At 42.3% G+C, this 15,330-nt stretch overlaps 1 protein-coding gene across 12 annotated transcripts in view; it reads right to left on the bottom strand.

Moving 5' to 3' along the window:
* Positions 1-15,330, bottom strand: part of KCNT2 (potassium sodium-activated channel subfamily T member 2) — an 852,827-nt gene that overhangs the window by 286,177 nt on the left and 551,320 nt on the right. For all 12 annotated transcript variants that reach the window (XM_083156802.1, XM_083156806.1, XM_083156799.1 and 9 more), the window contains one exon: positions 5,287-5,395. In XM_083156802.1, the coding sequence (XP_083012928.1) occupies positions 5,287-5,395 (109 nt within the window). The remainder of the gene's footprint in view (positions 1-5,286; positions 5,396-15,330) is intronic.

The raw sequence follows: 15,330 nt of genomic DNA on the forward strand, positions 1-15,330 counted from the left end.
ATGACTTACTTTTCAAACCATCAAATATTTTCTCCTCCTTGCGGCTGCATGCAAGGGAAATTGTTACCATACAGTCCATGCTACCAAGGAGATTTGCATGTTGGGGGGTGGGAGTGGGTGCGGGTGTTTGGTTCAGGCAGCAGGTGGCGTTTACCGGTTTGCGAGGCTGTGATTACAATGAACAGGTCTAAATTATACCATAGTGCGGGATATAGTGTGGGTTGGATACAGTGCTGAATACAATGTGGTCTGGATGTTACCAAACACGCTACCAAGGAGATTCACATTTGTGGGGGGGTGTTTGGCTCACACTGCATGCGGCGTTAACCTGTTTGCTAGGCTGCGATTACACACTGAATACAATGCGGTCTGGATACGGTGAAGGTTAGACGCAGTGCAGATTAGATATAGTGTGGGATACAGTGCAGGATGGATACAGTAATGTGGGTTAGATACAGTGTGGGTTGGATATAGTGTGGGTTGGATGCAGTATGGGCATATATAGTGCGGGATCCGGTGTGGGTTGGTTACTGTAGGGTCGGACAGGTTTGGATTTCTTACAATCCAAAACTCTCATCTCTTCTGCTATTACCTTCATAGTGACCACCAGTGGTTTAACTATTGTAAGGCAGCCCCAGCAGCTGCTTGGGGGAGCAAGCAGCAGCAGGGTCTGTATGGGTGCCAGCACCCGCTCGATGCACTGACATGCTGCTGCCTGATGCTGCCCATTGACTAAGCCCTGGAGACGAGTCAGCCGCAGTGCGGGTGGGGCCATGGCAGAGATGTCAAATTCCCTCATTGATTCAATTGACTGTACACAGAGCCGACTATTGGCTACTGTGTACAGGAAGGTCAGGCGGATTGGCGTGCTAGGGTGGCCTGGGATGCTTCAGAGGCCTGGGATGCAGTGGCTGCTGGTCTCTCTTCCTCTCTCCTGCTTCAGCTTCTCCATTAATGCGTGGGACATCATCACGTCACACGCTGGGGAAACATGCTGGAGAGGAGCCTGGAGGGGGAGGGGTGCCACAAACCTTTTGGCAGGGGGGAGCACATTATAGTTACGCCACTGGTGACCACCGCTGTTACCGATGCAGTCAGTGATGTAGCAATAACCTCCATGGTGGCTTAGAGGGGCTGACACTACGGAGGGCTCTGCTTACTTTGCACACTTTAAATGTTTCGCCGGCTGTCTGCAAATCAGAGCTCCTGCACAGGCCACTATGGTTAGTGATTGGCTAGTGGGCGTGAGCTACAATTGGCTGAGGATCCAGCTCCATATTTAATATTGCTGCTGGACCCAGTGAGGGATAGGAGAATCAGGCTATGCTCCTCCCATTTTTGGTTTGGTTAGCAAAATTTATACTTACACCACTGGCTGTCATCACTGTTGTACCACTGTATGTACCATTGTTACCAATATATATGCAATCCTGTTTAAGAACTAATCTCAATTTCTCATTCTGCTGTTGCCTATTGTAGCCACCCATATTTAATCAATAGCTCATAATAATGAAAAATAACCAGCTACAACCCAATTCCTCCTCAGTAGTTATTATTGTAGTTGGCCATACTTTTCTGTGCTCACAAATGTATGGCCAACTCCCCCGTTTTTTCATCCCTCGCATATTTGGAACCAGGACCGGTCCAAAAGTTCAGCAATACGGGGGACCCATACGCTTTTTGTCCCCCGTATTTTTGGTACAAGGTCCAGTTCAATGAGCCCCAGGGTGGTTATGCTCAGGATGGGGGACCCTACCCCATTTTTTTTACTAAACACCACACTTTCATGCCTAAAAAAAAAAATCACACATGTCTAAAATATCGCACATTATCATTAATAAAAATCGCACATTTTCCTTACTAAAAATCGCACTAAAGTCGACATCGTCAAAATTTTTTACAAACATTACATTTGCGAGTTTTTAAACAAATGTGTGATATTTTTCATCTTGTCCCAGGGGTCCCTGTGATAACTTTTACCAGGGACATGGGGAAGGAGAGATTACAGCATCCCGTGTGGTCCAGACCATTCCCTTTTTTTATTACATCCCCGGTCTATGCAGGGAGGTTGTATTCTCCCCCTTATCCTCTTCCTGGTGACAGGAGGCAAAGCAGCTCCACTGGATAGGACACCCTTGGCAGTGCCCCCCCCCCCCCCCGCGCGCCCCGACCGGACACTACAAGTTCACCAATGACAGACATTGGTTAAAGGAACCTGTCCGGCCTGGGTTCCTGGGGTTCTGTCCGGCCTGGTTTTTACCCATGCCCTGGTAGTCTGTTAGGACATCTGAAGGCGGGACGATACCTTGTATGGTACACACTACATCACCACTCATGAGGCACTTCAGAGTGTGAGCTGAGCACCTTAAGGTAATTGTGCGTACTTACCCTCCTCATTTACATCAGCATGTGATGTGGATACAATCTGCTATGTTACCATTGCATGGATGCTACAAGTTTATTTCTAATTCATACCACTTCATTGGAGTAGATGCATTATTACTGTTCATTGTACAGTATATATCAGGTCGGAGGTTGAGCATAGCGCTGGACATTCAAAAATTGAAGGACCGGCAAATCATATTAATACATCAATATATCGGGTCAGTTTTATTCTATTTCAATTATTTAATTTATTTGAAACTGTGAATTGGCTGCTGAGGCATTTTTGCTTATAATTGTTTTCATTCTATGAATATATTTTCTTCTAAATATATTAGCTTAAAACTAGATTTCCAGTAAAATACCTGGGAGCGGATCTCTAGGTGCATCTTTATTTATTTGTGGAAATAAATTAAATACATAGATGTTCGAATATTGTTGTTATATTTTGAATTTAGACTAGATTGTAACAATATCCAGGCCACTACATCTGGATCTTGTTACTGTGTTCTATGTTCTGCGTACGATTTTTTTAAATCTTTTTTTTAAGATGATGAACTGCAGAGCATCATAGTGAAGGACACACCACTGAAAATGACTGCCATGTGCACATTGGAGGTTATTCTGGTTGACATACAAAGCTGCGAAATTCATTTTGCATATACATCCATATGCAGGCTTGGGGACGGGGACAAAATCATTCGATGGTCGGCGACCTAAGACCCCTCTGTGGTGTCTTAGGTCTGTGGGGGCCATAGTTGCCTACCCTCTTGCATTATGCAGGAGACTCCCTGAAATAGCAGCAATCTCCCTCTCTCCCTCATTAGTCTACAAATCTCCCTCATTTCACCTAGCCCACATTACACTATTCCATTTTTGGGAAAAAAGGAATGAGAGACAGATACATTTACTTTGGATCATCATCAGCATTTCCCAGTACTTTACCAAGTATAGTAGCTTTTACTAACTGCTTTGGGGCTCATCTACATTTGTATATAAGTAATTTCACAAGATTGCTCTCAGATGTAGCAGTACACACCCACGCTTCTAGGTGCCACGTTCACAATCTCTTTTCACAATCTCTCCATATATTGTACAAGACATGCCCTTTAGGTGGAGCATGACATGCCCCCTTAATGGGGCGCTGTGTAAAAGGCATACGAACAGAAAAAGAGATTGTCCTTAATGTGGTTCACCTAGTCACTTAAAATTTAACTTTTATTAATTAACCATTAAAAGGCTGCGAAATATACCTAAAAGAACACATATAACATGAAGTGCTTACAAAACAGAGACAGTGACAGTGTTTAAAAGGGTAAGGTGGCGAGCAGGTGGCACATTGTAATTACACTTAGATTTTAACAGTGGCGAGCAGGTGGCACATTCTAATTACTCTTAGATTTTAACAGTTGTAGTGACTGCTTATAAGTTTTATGACCAGCGTTGAGGTATTTATTAGTCTGCTACTCACAGTAATGTGGTTTTATATATCTTAAGGTCTGCTCAATGGCATGTATTATCAACACTCACAATTACTGTGTATTACAATTAGTTACAGAGGAAGCTTTGAAACAATTTTGCTACAGTTATGAAAACTGGTAATCGAGGGAAACGTTGCCCTGTGAGTTTCCAATAGTTATTTACATAGCAATGTGCTGTATTCTTCACTGAGTAATGATGTGCATGAGATTGGTGAGAAATGTCAGTCTTTAATATATTGCTGTTATACTCAGCATGTGTTTTAACAATCATGCATTAGCACTTGTCACTTATATTAGCGTCACTCTAGTATAGCTTAACCAAATTTAAAATCCACATGGTGGAGATCGTGCTGGCGATCAGAACAAGGTTATATGTAATACTTGGTGTGACTCTACTAATATGCTGACAATGAAGGGAGAGTTGCGCACTGCTGGTACAGCGCTGTTTATACAGGCGTGATAACAGATAGCTGCTATGGACATTGATCTCACGATCTGGGGCAGGTTGTATGCTGCGTGTGCAGTGTTAAATACACAGATAGTATCCATTCCCTCAGTGAGACACGGAGCCGGCTGCACATGGAAGGTGCAGCGTCGCTACACAGAGAACGTGTCAGCTTCCTCTGCCCTAACAAGGGCTATGGAAACCGCGTAGCTCAATAGGTCAACAGTCAATCATATACATTTAAACAAAGTAACAACAGTGTGAATGTGCCACGCTGCAAGCACACCGCTAGCCGGCGTATGCTTCGCAGAGTAGCTTTTTCGAAGGCCTTAAAACTTTTTTAAGTAGGAAAGTATGGTGGGGGCCCTGTATGGGAAGCGGGCGGGCAGCTGACATGCATTAGCATGTGAATGCCCAGCGTTTTCATGGGAACGCCCTGCACCAAGCGGCTGCACATGCGCATAACGGTATATGCGCATGCGCAGACTCTCACCACAACGCGGCCATTACAATAAGGTCCATTGTCTCTGCAATAATTCTAGATTGTATAAAATCACACATTTTATATTTATTTAGAGTTCTCCAGACACCTATTGTGTAAAGGTGATACTGGGTTCTGACTATGTTAAACTTGAGAGAGTATATTATAAGTGAAGGACACAGGATATACTGCAAGCTCTCCAGCAGACAAAGAGATAAGTAAGTTCCTAATCTTCTTGATGTGTCTTGAAAATGAAGGGCATTGACACCTTGGACTGAAATTCTTTTTCCCTCGCTGATTCAGATATTGTGTACTAATTTCAATAATTAAGGCAAAGTAAAATTATGTTTTTTTCATATTTTGTATTAGTTATCATTCTTTCATTGTGTTAGAATGTCTTAACTATAAACCCAGTAACTTCCTATGCATTTTTTGTAAAACGATTATAATGCTTACAGTCTCACCAACTTTAAATATTACTGTAAAATAAAAATTACCTGCAAATTTGACATGGAATTTGTTTTCAGGCTTCAGTATCTGAACATACAGAGGACAATTTGGAGCGAAGTCTTTTACCGCCCAGGCTCTTAATATTGTTTGATGATCCTAAATAGGAAACATATATTAATAACACTATTTCCACAGACAATTTATTAAATAAGCATTAAATTAATAATATTGGGGCAGATGTATTAAACCTTAACAATAGATAAATTCAAGTGTGATAATGAGAGATAAACATCCAGCCAATCAGATCCTTACTGAATTTTTTCAAACACAGCCTGTAACAGCCTGTAACATGGCAGTTGGCCCCAGGCGGGAGGGGTGCCCCGGCGCTCAACTGCTTGGGGGGGGTGGCGAGGTGCGTGACGTGTCCGGCCGCCGGGGGGGGGGTCGTGCGGTGTGGATACCCGGCTGCCGGGGGCGGGGGTGCGCGCAGTGTGTCTGCCGGGCATGGCGGAAGGTGTGTCCGCGATGTGGCTACCCGGGGGGGGGGGTGGAGAAGGGGTGCGCGATGTGGCCTCTGTGCTGCTGGGGGGGGGGGGGGAGGGAGGGAGTGTTCACTTACCGAACACCTGCTCCTGCTCCTTCCTCCGGCTCTCTGTCCTGCTCCTCTGCTGATGCGGTGGTAGAGCTTTCCAGCTCACTACCGCCCTCCAGTGGCCGGCGCCCTAGGCAAATGCCTAGACCTGCCTAGTGGTGGCGCCGGCCCTGCAGTTGGCAGGTGATAGGCTGGACGTTTATCTCTCCTTATAACACTTGCATTTATCTCTTGTTATGGCTTAATACATCTGCCCCATTGAATTTAATTCTGACAAACTAAAATAGAATACATAACTTTTCTTTCATGTTTCTCTTTTCTTAGTTATTTTGTTATATGATTATATTAGTAAACTATCTTAAGTGCATTTAGCCAACACACAGTGCTTTAAGAAAGAAAAACACATAAACAGAAGAGAACACATACAGTGCATCTGGAAAGTTTTCACAGCGCTAAACTTTTTCCACATTTTGTTATGCTACAGCATGATTCTAAAATGGAATGCATTTATTTCCCCCCTCACTAATTCTACACACAATACCACATACTGTAATGTCAAAGTGAAAATGTTTTTGGGAGATTTTTGCAAATTTATTAAAAATAAAAAACTAAGAGTTCACATGTACATACAGTAAGTATTCATAATCTTTGACATGAAGCTCAAAATTTAGCTCAGGTGTTTCCTGTTTCCCCTGCTCATCCTTAAGATGTGCTTACAGTTTAATTGGAGTCCACCTGTGGTAAATTCAGTTGATTGGACGTGATTTGGAAAGGCACACATCTGTCTATATAAGGTCCCACACATGACAGTGCATGTCAGAGCACAAACCAAGCATGAAGTCAAAAGAAATGTTTGTAGACCTCTTAGACAGGATGGTCTCTAGGCATAAGTCTGTGGAAGGGTACAGAAAAGTATCTGCTGCTTTGAAGCTCCCAATGAGCACAGTTGCCTCCATCATCCGTAAATGGAAGACGTTTGGAACCATTAAGCCTCTTCCTAGAGCTGGCCAATTCTGCAGCAATCCTATAAAAAGAGAAAAGTGTTGTACTTCTCCACAAGGGAGGGGTACGGGTTGGGTGGCGCTGTGACTTGTGTTGAGTCACTAGCAGCTGCTGGTTTGTGTCTGGGTTGTCAAGCCCGAACTAGATAAATGGAAAAAAAGGGGGGGGGAGGGTAGCAGCGCTGGTTGGAATAAAAATATATTAAATTAAAATAACATAAAAATAATGCAGATTGGACTGATTGTACAGTTAAAAGAAAATACAATTTATTATATGATAAGACCAAAATGGGCTGATAAAACACAGGCAATATGTCCTGGGGGGGGGGTTAATAACAATGGAGGACTGTCCGTTCCTATTACGCCTGGAAGTAAAGTCATATGGTGCAAAATTGCAATAAACAAAGTTGGGTTACCGTCCACCTGTAGACATGCTGTAGGGGTGTGATGAATCTCTCCCTGGGACTCAAGGCCCGAGTCGTGATGTGGGCCGAGTCACCGTCCAGAGTAGGGGAGACCCCCGAGATGGAAACTCCCAGAGATGGTATTGGGGTCTTTCAAGATCAGATTTGATGTCCACGGTTAGGTATATCCCAAATGGAGTCCACGGCTGGTCTAAAGCAGTCCAATAAAAAGTGAGGGGGGGGGTTGAAGAACAACTGACGCGTTTCGCCGTCTCAACGGCTTTATCAAAGGTGACATACTGGTGTGGCTGAGGGCTTTTTATGCCAGACTTGGCAGGAAGTGGGTTTGGTCACATGGTACACAGTATACACATAATCAGTCCAATCTATGATAAAAATTAAACGCAGGTATGTGGAGGAGGCAGAAAGAACATAAAATTGATTGTAAAATAAAAAATTTTGTGAAAAATCGCAGTATAATACATAATAGAATGAAAATAGAAATCAGGGGAATTAATTATCAGTGCACTATAGTCACGTGGCTCCTGGAAAGAGCTAACTTCCTATAGGTTATATTGGGGTTGCTGTTTTAATAATATGTCCCCGTATTGGTTGGACGTATGTGGACAGGAAGAAGGGCAGATGTTTGTGATGTTTGTAAGGGCAGAAGTGGTGTGTCCGTCCGTTTGTTTATTTTCTTTAGCAGCTGACAGGGGAGCGCCGGCTGTGTGCGTGATGACGTTACACCTCCGGCCGGCTCCCTTCTCAGAACGTCATCCATGATACGTCCATTAGACGCGGGGACGACGTATCACTCGTATCGTGGTACAAGATATTTACACGATGCGGCCGGGTATGAGCGTTATTGCGTCACACTTCCGGCCATGAATGGCTATATTCAGTCACATGGTGTACATGTGTCATGTTGTCTTTCATATATAGACGTTTTTTATCAATGGACCATATTACTATTTATTATCTATTTGGTCACGTGATCGGGCAAGGAGATCACGTGATCGGGATAATACATATCAGTTGCTATGGTTATCATAACAAACGGAGAAATATGTGTATCACTAAGACTAGAAAGATTCAAAACAAGGTTTTGTTAAGTAGAGTATGTCATACACTGATATTATAGTTATGGCAAATAAATATTGATCGCATATTCAGGGAAAACGCATTCTATATAAGGGATAGATAGTGTCTTTATACAATTCGTTTTGTCCAGCAGGGGACACAATTTTACTTTTCATTTGTATACAAGTAGTTTATAAGGGATTGTAAAACAATCTATTAGAGACAGTATGCAAAAAAAGATATATATCATTAACCCTTATATGTGAGCAGTGTTAGAAGTAGGGTGTAATGGTTTCTTAATCCTGAATAGCTATATTTTTAAAACTTTTATATTAATGACAATTCGAAACAAGAAGATCCTTTATATCGCAATGGTAATAAACACAGTATGGGAAGTTCTAAGTAAAAAATATTAGAAGATGATAAGGGTTATTCTGTATACATATAAATAAATATCAGATTTTCCTAAATCAAAACTTGTTGGGCCCATGAGACATCATGTTGGTAAACGGATAGAAACAACGAAATTCTTTGGAGAGAGCAGAGGAGTTTATGGAGAGAGAAATGAGAAGAGCAATAGGTTCTATTTTAGATTTTAGATTAGAATGTTCAATTCGACGGCCTCATTTAGGCCTTCCGGATGTATAGAGCCAAACTGGTGCATCCAAAATACTTCTTGGCGACACAGATTTCTGTATCTATCGCCACCTCGTGGGGTCGTGCCAATATGTTCAATCCCCAGAATCTTTAAACTCTGGGGGTCTTTGTTGTGGTGGGTGAAGAAATGTTTGGACACACTATGAGTTGCTTGGCCGTTTATAATATTGCGCCTATGCTCTAGAAACCTTGTTCTCAGCTTGCGGGTTGTCCTGCCTACGTAAAAGATGTTACAACTGCAGGTCAGGACATAGATGATATATTTGGTATCACAGTTTATGAAATTTTTGATTGTATATAGATTTTTACTAGTCGGAATTGTATAGGTTTTGGTTTTAAGGATATGTGAACAGGTTATACACCTGTTCCCATTACAGCTGAAGCAACCTTTCGGTTTTTGGGGTATCCAGGTATTAGTAGCACCTATATTTGGTTTTTCTTCTTTCAAGAAGCTTGGAGCTAGGATTTGTTTCAGGGAATTACTTTTCTTAAAAATGAAGATGGGTTCCTTTGGGAGAGATTTAGCCAGAAGAGGATCTTGTTTGAGAATAGGGAAGTTCTTCTTTATGATATTTTTTATTTCTTTGCTGGAACTATTGAAAGTTGATATATATGCAACTTCTCTGTTGGATGTTTCTTTTTGTTTGTTGTTATAAACCAGAAGGTCTTTCCTCTCGACGCTCAATACTTCATTGTAGGCTTTGTCTACTATATATCGAGGATATCCTCTCTGTAGGAATGCCGACGACATTTCTTGTGCTTGTCCTTTAAAGTCACTGGTAGTGGAGCAGTTACGCCTTAACCTAATGAATTGGCTCTTTGGAATTGCCCGCTTCCACGGGAAATAATGTTGACTGGTAAAGTGCAGGTAGGCATTTTTTCCTACATCTTTTATATAATTTTTCGTGACAATTTTATTATCAGATATTTCTAATGAAATGTCCAAAAAAGTGGTTTGAGTGGCGTGAAGGTGATGAGTGAAGGTTAAATTAAATGCATTGTGATTAAGGTGATCAACAAAAGATTGTGCTGAGCATGCATCCCCATCCCAAATAATAAAAAGATCGCCAATGTACCGACCATAGAGGACCAGGTTCGCGCCAAAGTCACTCCCCCAAATTAGTTGTTCTTCTACCTGTCCCATATATAGGTTGGCGTAACTTTGCGCAAACCTGGTCCCCATGGCGGTACCCATGACTTGTAAATAGAAAGTGTCGAGGAAAAGAAAGTAATTGTGTTCCAAAATAAATAAAATAGAATCCCGTATAAAGTGTTGGTGTTCCACCCTCAGGTCATCATCGCTCGCCAATCTATCCACAATTGCTTGAATACCTGTGTGATGTGGGATATTGGAATAGAGGCTCTGTATGTCCAAAGTGAGAAATTGGTAGGTGTTTTTCCATGTGAAATCTGTAATTAAATTTAGAAAAGAGGTTGTATACTTGATGTATGACCTGAGGGTGGGCACCCGTGGTTGTAAAAAATTATCAACGTAGAAAGAAAGGTTAGAGGTGAGTGAATTAATACCTGAAATGATAGGTCTCCCAGGGGGTGCTGTGAGGGATTTGTGCACTTTGGGTAAATGATAATAAATAGGCACCACCGGGTGTTCGGAAAAAAGAAAGTGAAATTCATCTATTGAGATGATTCCGTCGATTCTGGCTTGTTCTAAAAGGGTGTGTAATTCTGTGAGGAAAGCGGTTGTTGGATTTTTGGTCAGTTTTCTGTAGAATGTGATATCTTCGAGCTGTCTAAGGGCTTCGGACACGTAATCCTCGCGGTTCTGGATCACGAGTTCTCCGCCCTTATCGGCTTCTTTAATTATTATTGTAGTATCAGATGTTAATTTTTTAATAGCTTGTTTTTCCAGTTTTGATAAGTTGGATTTGTTCTGTAATTGGTGGTCTTTTGGGGAAGGTTTGCTGAATAGAGACCGAAAGTCTGATAGAGTAGTTTTGTAGAATGTCTCTATAGTTGGGCCCTTGAATTTTATGGGAAAAAACTCAGATTTTGGTTTGAAACTCCCTCTTGTGATGTTGAAGATCTTCTCCGTTGTTGGTTCTGCTTCGACTGGGGGGTTTGTTGATTGGAGTTCTTCTAATATTCTTAGGGCCTGTTGGTCATCTAGGTCCAGAGTGATGGGGAGGGCTTGTTCATGATCATTCTGGATGCTCTTATTTGCGAAATATCGATTCCTGCAGAGGCTACGTATGTACCGGTTTAACTCCACAAATAATGTGAAGATATTGGTGGTGGAAGTGGGGGCAAATTTAAGGCCACGGCTTAAAAGGGAGATTTCTGGTTTAGTTAGTGTTTTATTAGACAAATTTATGATGTTAACTGTTTCTTTTTCATTCTCATTTCGTTTGTTTATTGATTTCTTGAGTGCCAGTCTTCTTCCTCCTCTACATCCTCTATGCTGTATCTTCTTCTCTTGGGGAGGTCTGATATTCTGTCCGGACGTGAGGTTCTCCTCTGGCTCAACTCTAAAAAACCCAAGGGTTCGTTTGATCTGACTACTTCTGAATACAGTGTCTCCTTCCTCTTAGGTCTTGCTCCAAGTCTGTTAGGGGTATCAGCTGTATATGATGTTGGTTCTGGTCTTTGTCTATGTGGTGGTGTTGGGTAATTCGGTCTTGATTGGTGGTAATTCCTTCTTACTGGTTGGGAATCTGGGTATACATTTTGTTGTGATCTATCCCTATGTTGTTTGGGGTATCCCTCTTCATTTCTTCTTTTTTCATATGCGTTTTTATTATTATACTCTCTTGAATTCTGGTAATTGTTTCTTCTTTTAAACAAATTGGTTCTGTTTAGGAGTTTATATGTTCGTTCTCCTCTTTTGTAGTCTTCTAGATCTCTTTTGAACTTTGAGCATTTATTATTTAAGAGTTGCTGTTCAAAACTCTCTACTTTTTCAGTAACTACTTTATCTCTCTCCTTAAATTCCTTGCTATTGCTTAGAGGTTCCATTGAAATCTTGAGATCCTCGATCTCTTTTGCTATGGATTCTGCTCGTTCTTTCCTATATTTAATCACCACCTCCATCAGGGAAAAGGAACAACGGTCGAGAATGTTGTTCCATTCCTCCTGGAAGATGGTCTCCTCTTGAAACACAGATGGCTTAAAAAGTCTCAGCCCTCTGGGTACCATTTTTTTGTCGACATACTTCTGTAGGTTGGTACTGTCCAACCAATGTCTTAGTTCGGATTTTAGTAAATCCTCTAATTTAAAAAAACTTTCTTTAAGTCCATCATTTAAATTACCAGGGGGGTCCTCTATTGAGGATTCCCACTGTGAAATATGGTTCTGCCTCCTCTTCATCCTATCTTGAAAGTGAGTGAAACAACTCATGTCAGCAGCCACCCAGAAACTAGAAAAGAGAAAAGTGTTGTACTTCTCCACAAGGGAGGGGTACGGTTTGGGTGGCGCTGTGACTTGTGTTGAGTCACTAGCAGCTGCTGGTTTGTGTCGGGGTTGTCAAGCCCGAACTAGATAAATGGAAAAAAAGGGGGGGGGGAGGGTAGCAGCGCTGGTTGGAATAAAAATATATTAAATTAAAATAACATAAAAATAATGCAGATTGGACTGATTGTACAGTTAAAAGAAAATACAATTTATTATATGATAAGACCAAAATGGGCTGATAAAACACAGGGAATATGTCCTGGGGGGGTAAATAACAATGGAGGACTGTCCGTTCCTATTACGCCTGGAAGTAAAGTCATATGGTGCAAAATTGCAATAAACAAAGTTGGGTTACCGTCCACCTGTAGACATGCTGTAGGGGTGTGATGAATCTCTCCCTGGGACTCAAGGCCCGAGTCGTGATGTGGGCCGAGTCACCGTCCAGAGTAGGGGAGACACCCGAGATGGAAACTCCCAGAGATGGTATTGGGGTCTTTCAAGATCAGATTTGATGTCCACGGTTAGGTATATCCCAAATGGAGTCCACGGCTGGTCTGGAGCAGTCCAATAAAAAGTGAGGGGGGGGGGTTTGAAGAACACCTGATGCGTTTCGCCGTCTCAACGGCTTTATCAAAGGTGACATACTGGTGTGGCTGAGGGCTTTTTATGCCAGACTTGGCAGGAAGTGGGTTTGGTCACATGGTACACAGTATACACATAATCAGTCCAATCTATGATAAAAATTAAACGCAGGTATGTGGAGGAGGCAGAAAGAACATAAAATTGATTGTAAAATAAAAAATTTTGTGAAAAATCGCAGTATAATACATAATAGAATGAAAATAGAAATCAGGGGAATTAATTATCAGTGCACTATAGTCACGTGGCTCCTGGAAAGAGCTAACTTCCTATAGGTTATATTGGGGTTGCTGTTTTAATAATATGTCCCCGTATTGGTTGGACGTATGTGGACAGGAAGAAGGGCAGATGTTTGTGATGTTTGTAAGGGCGGAAGTGGTGTGTCCGTCCGTCCGTTTGTTTATTTTCTTTAGCAGCTGACAGGGGAGCGCCGGCTGTGTGCGTGATGACGTTACACCTCCGGCCGGCTCCCTTCTCAGAACGTCATCCATGATACGTCCAGTAGACGCGGGGACGACGTATCACTCGTATCGTGGTACAAGATATTTACACGATGCGGCCGGGTATGAGCGTGATTGCGTCACACGTCCGGCCATGAATGGCTATATTCAGTCACATGGTGTACATGTGTCATGTTGTCTTTCATATATAGACGTTTTTTATCAATGGACCATATTACTATTTATTATCTATTTGGTCACGTGATCGGGCAAGGAGATCACGTGATCGGGATAATACATATCAGTTGCTATGGTTATCATAACAAACGGAGAAATATGTGTATCACTAAGACTAGAAAGATTCAAAACAAGGTTTTGTTAAGTAGAGTATGTCATACACTGATATTATAGTTATCGCAAATAAATATTGATCGCATATATGGTACATGGAAGGAATACATAAATAAGAAAATAAGAACTATCTGTAACCAGGCTTTGGACTCCATTTGTTCCCTCGTGCTGTGGACCACCCTACCTGAGTTTGTACGTTCACCAGGCAGTTACACCTGGTGTAAGTTGAAGGCACAGGGCAGCTATACCGCCAGCAGGAGCTGAGGGCCAGCACTCCCAGACCTTTTTCAAATATCTTTCAATGTGATCCCAGATATTTGAAAAAGACCTGGGAGTGCCGCTGTCTGCATCTGTGCTGTACTCTACAAAATGCATCCAGAAGGCATCCGGGCATATAACCGGAACCCCCCCCGTGAATATCATGCATTTTCCACTGGTATGTTTAAAACATATAAGGATAGCACATTATTATCAGAAAGATAACATTTCTGGTTGATTAATAACAAAGGAAGGAGGCTCACCATTAATGGCTCCACAGAATTTAACACTCTATAGAGGACTTCCCACACAGGTAATACAACTTAAATAGAAGAATGTCTGCATTAATGTAATGTCACCACTAGGCAGAGAATGGTGCCCTGGCTAGCTGTATTCACTCTCAGAGGAGGTATGCAGCTATTTTGAAATCTCACAATGGCTCGTAAGCCAATGAAAGATTGCGGTGCGGCAGCCAATCAGGAGCCACCACTCACGAGCCATCGTGAGATTTCAAAATAGCTGCAGACCTGCTCTGAGAGTGAAAACAGCCAGACATGGCACCTTTCTCTGCCTAATTGTCACCACAAATTCTGCCCAGCTGGCAGCTGTCCTTGTTACTGCGAGCAGCAGCATTTCACTTACCCATGTGGCAATGAGCATTCCCCCCCTGTGGCAATGAGCATTTCACTCCCCCTTCAGAACAAACATTTCACTCCCCATTGGCAATAAGCATTTCCCTCCCCCTTGGGAGCGAGCATTTATTTCCCCCATGGCAATGAACATTTAACTACCCCTTGGCAACAAACATTTAACTCCCCCATGCAATGAGCATGTAATCCCCCTTGGCAATGAGCATAAAGCCCCTGGCATCGTGCATGAAGTCCCTGACATTGAGCAAGGAACCCCTAGCAATGAACATGTAGGTAAGTGGCACTTAATATGTGGCATAATATGTAAAGGGCATGATGGTAAGTGGTATAATATGTAACAGGCATCACAATGTGTGGCATAATGTGTAAGGCACCACAGTGTGTAGCACAATGTGTAATGTGCATCATGCTTTGTGGCACAATGTGTAATGGGCATAACAGTATGTGGCAAAATGTGTAACAGGCATCATGGTGTGTTGCACAATGTGTAATGGACATTAGGATGTTTGGCAAAATGTGTAATGATAATGTGTGTCTCAGGGGCTCTAGCTGGTGCAGTGTCTAAGGGACCCTAGCAGGCTCAGTGTGTAAGGGGCAGTACTGTGTGGAGA

The sequence above is a fragment of the Crinia signifera genome, chromosome 8 (assembly GCF_055691185.1).
Source record: "Crinia signifera chromosome 8, ASM5569118v1, whole genome shotgun sequence".
In the NCBI taxonomy this organism is placed as follows: Eukaryota; Metazoa; Chordata; class Amphibia; order Anura; family Myobatrachidae; genus Crinia; species Crinia signifera.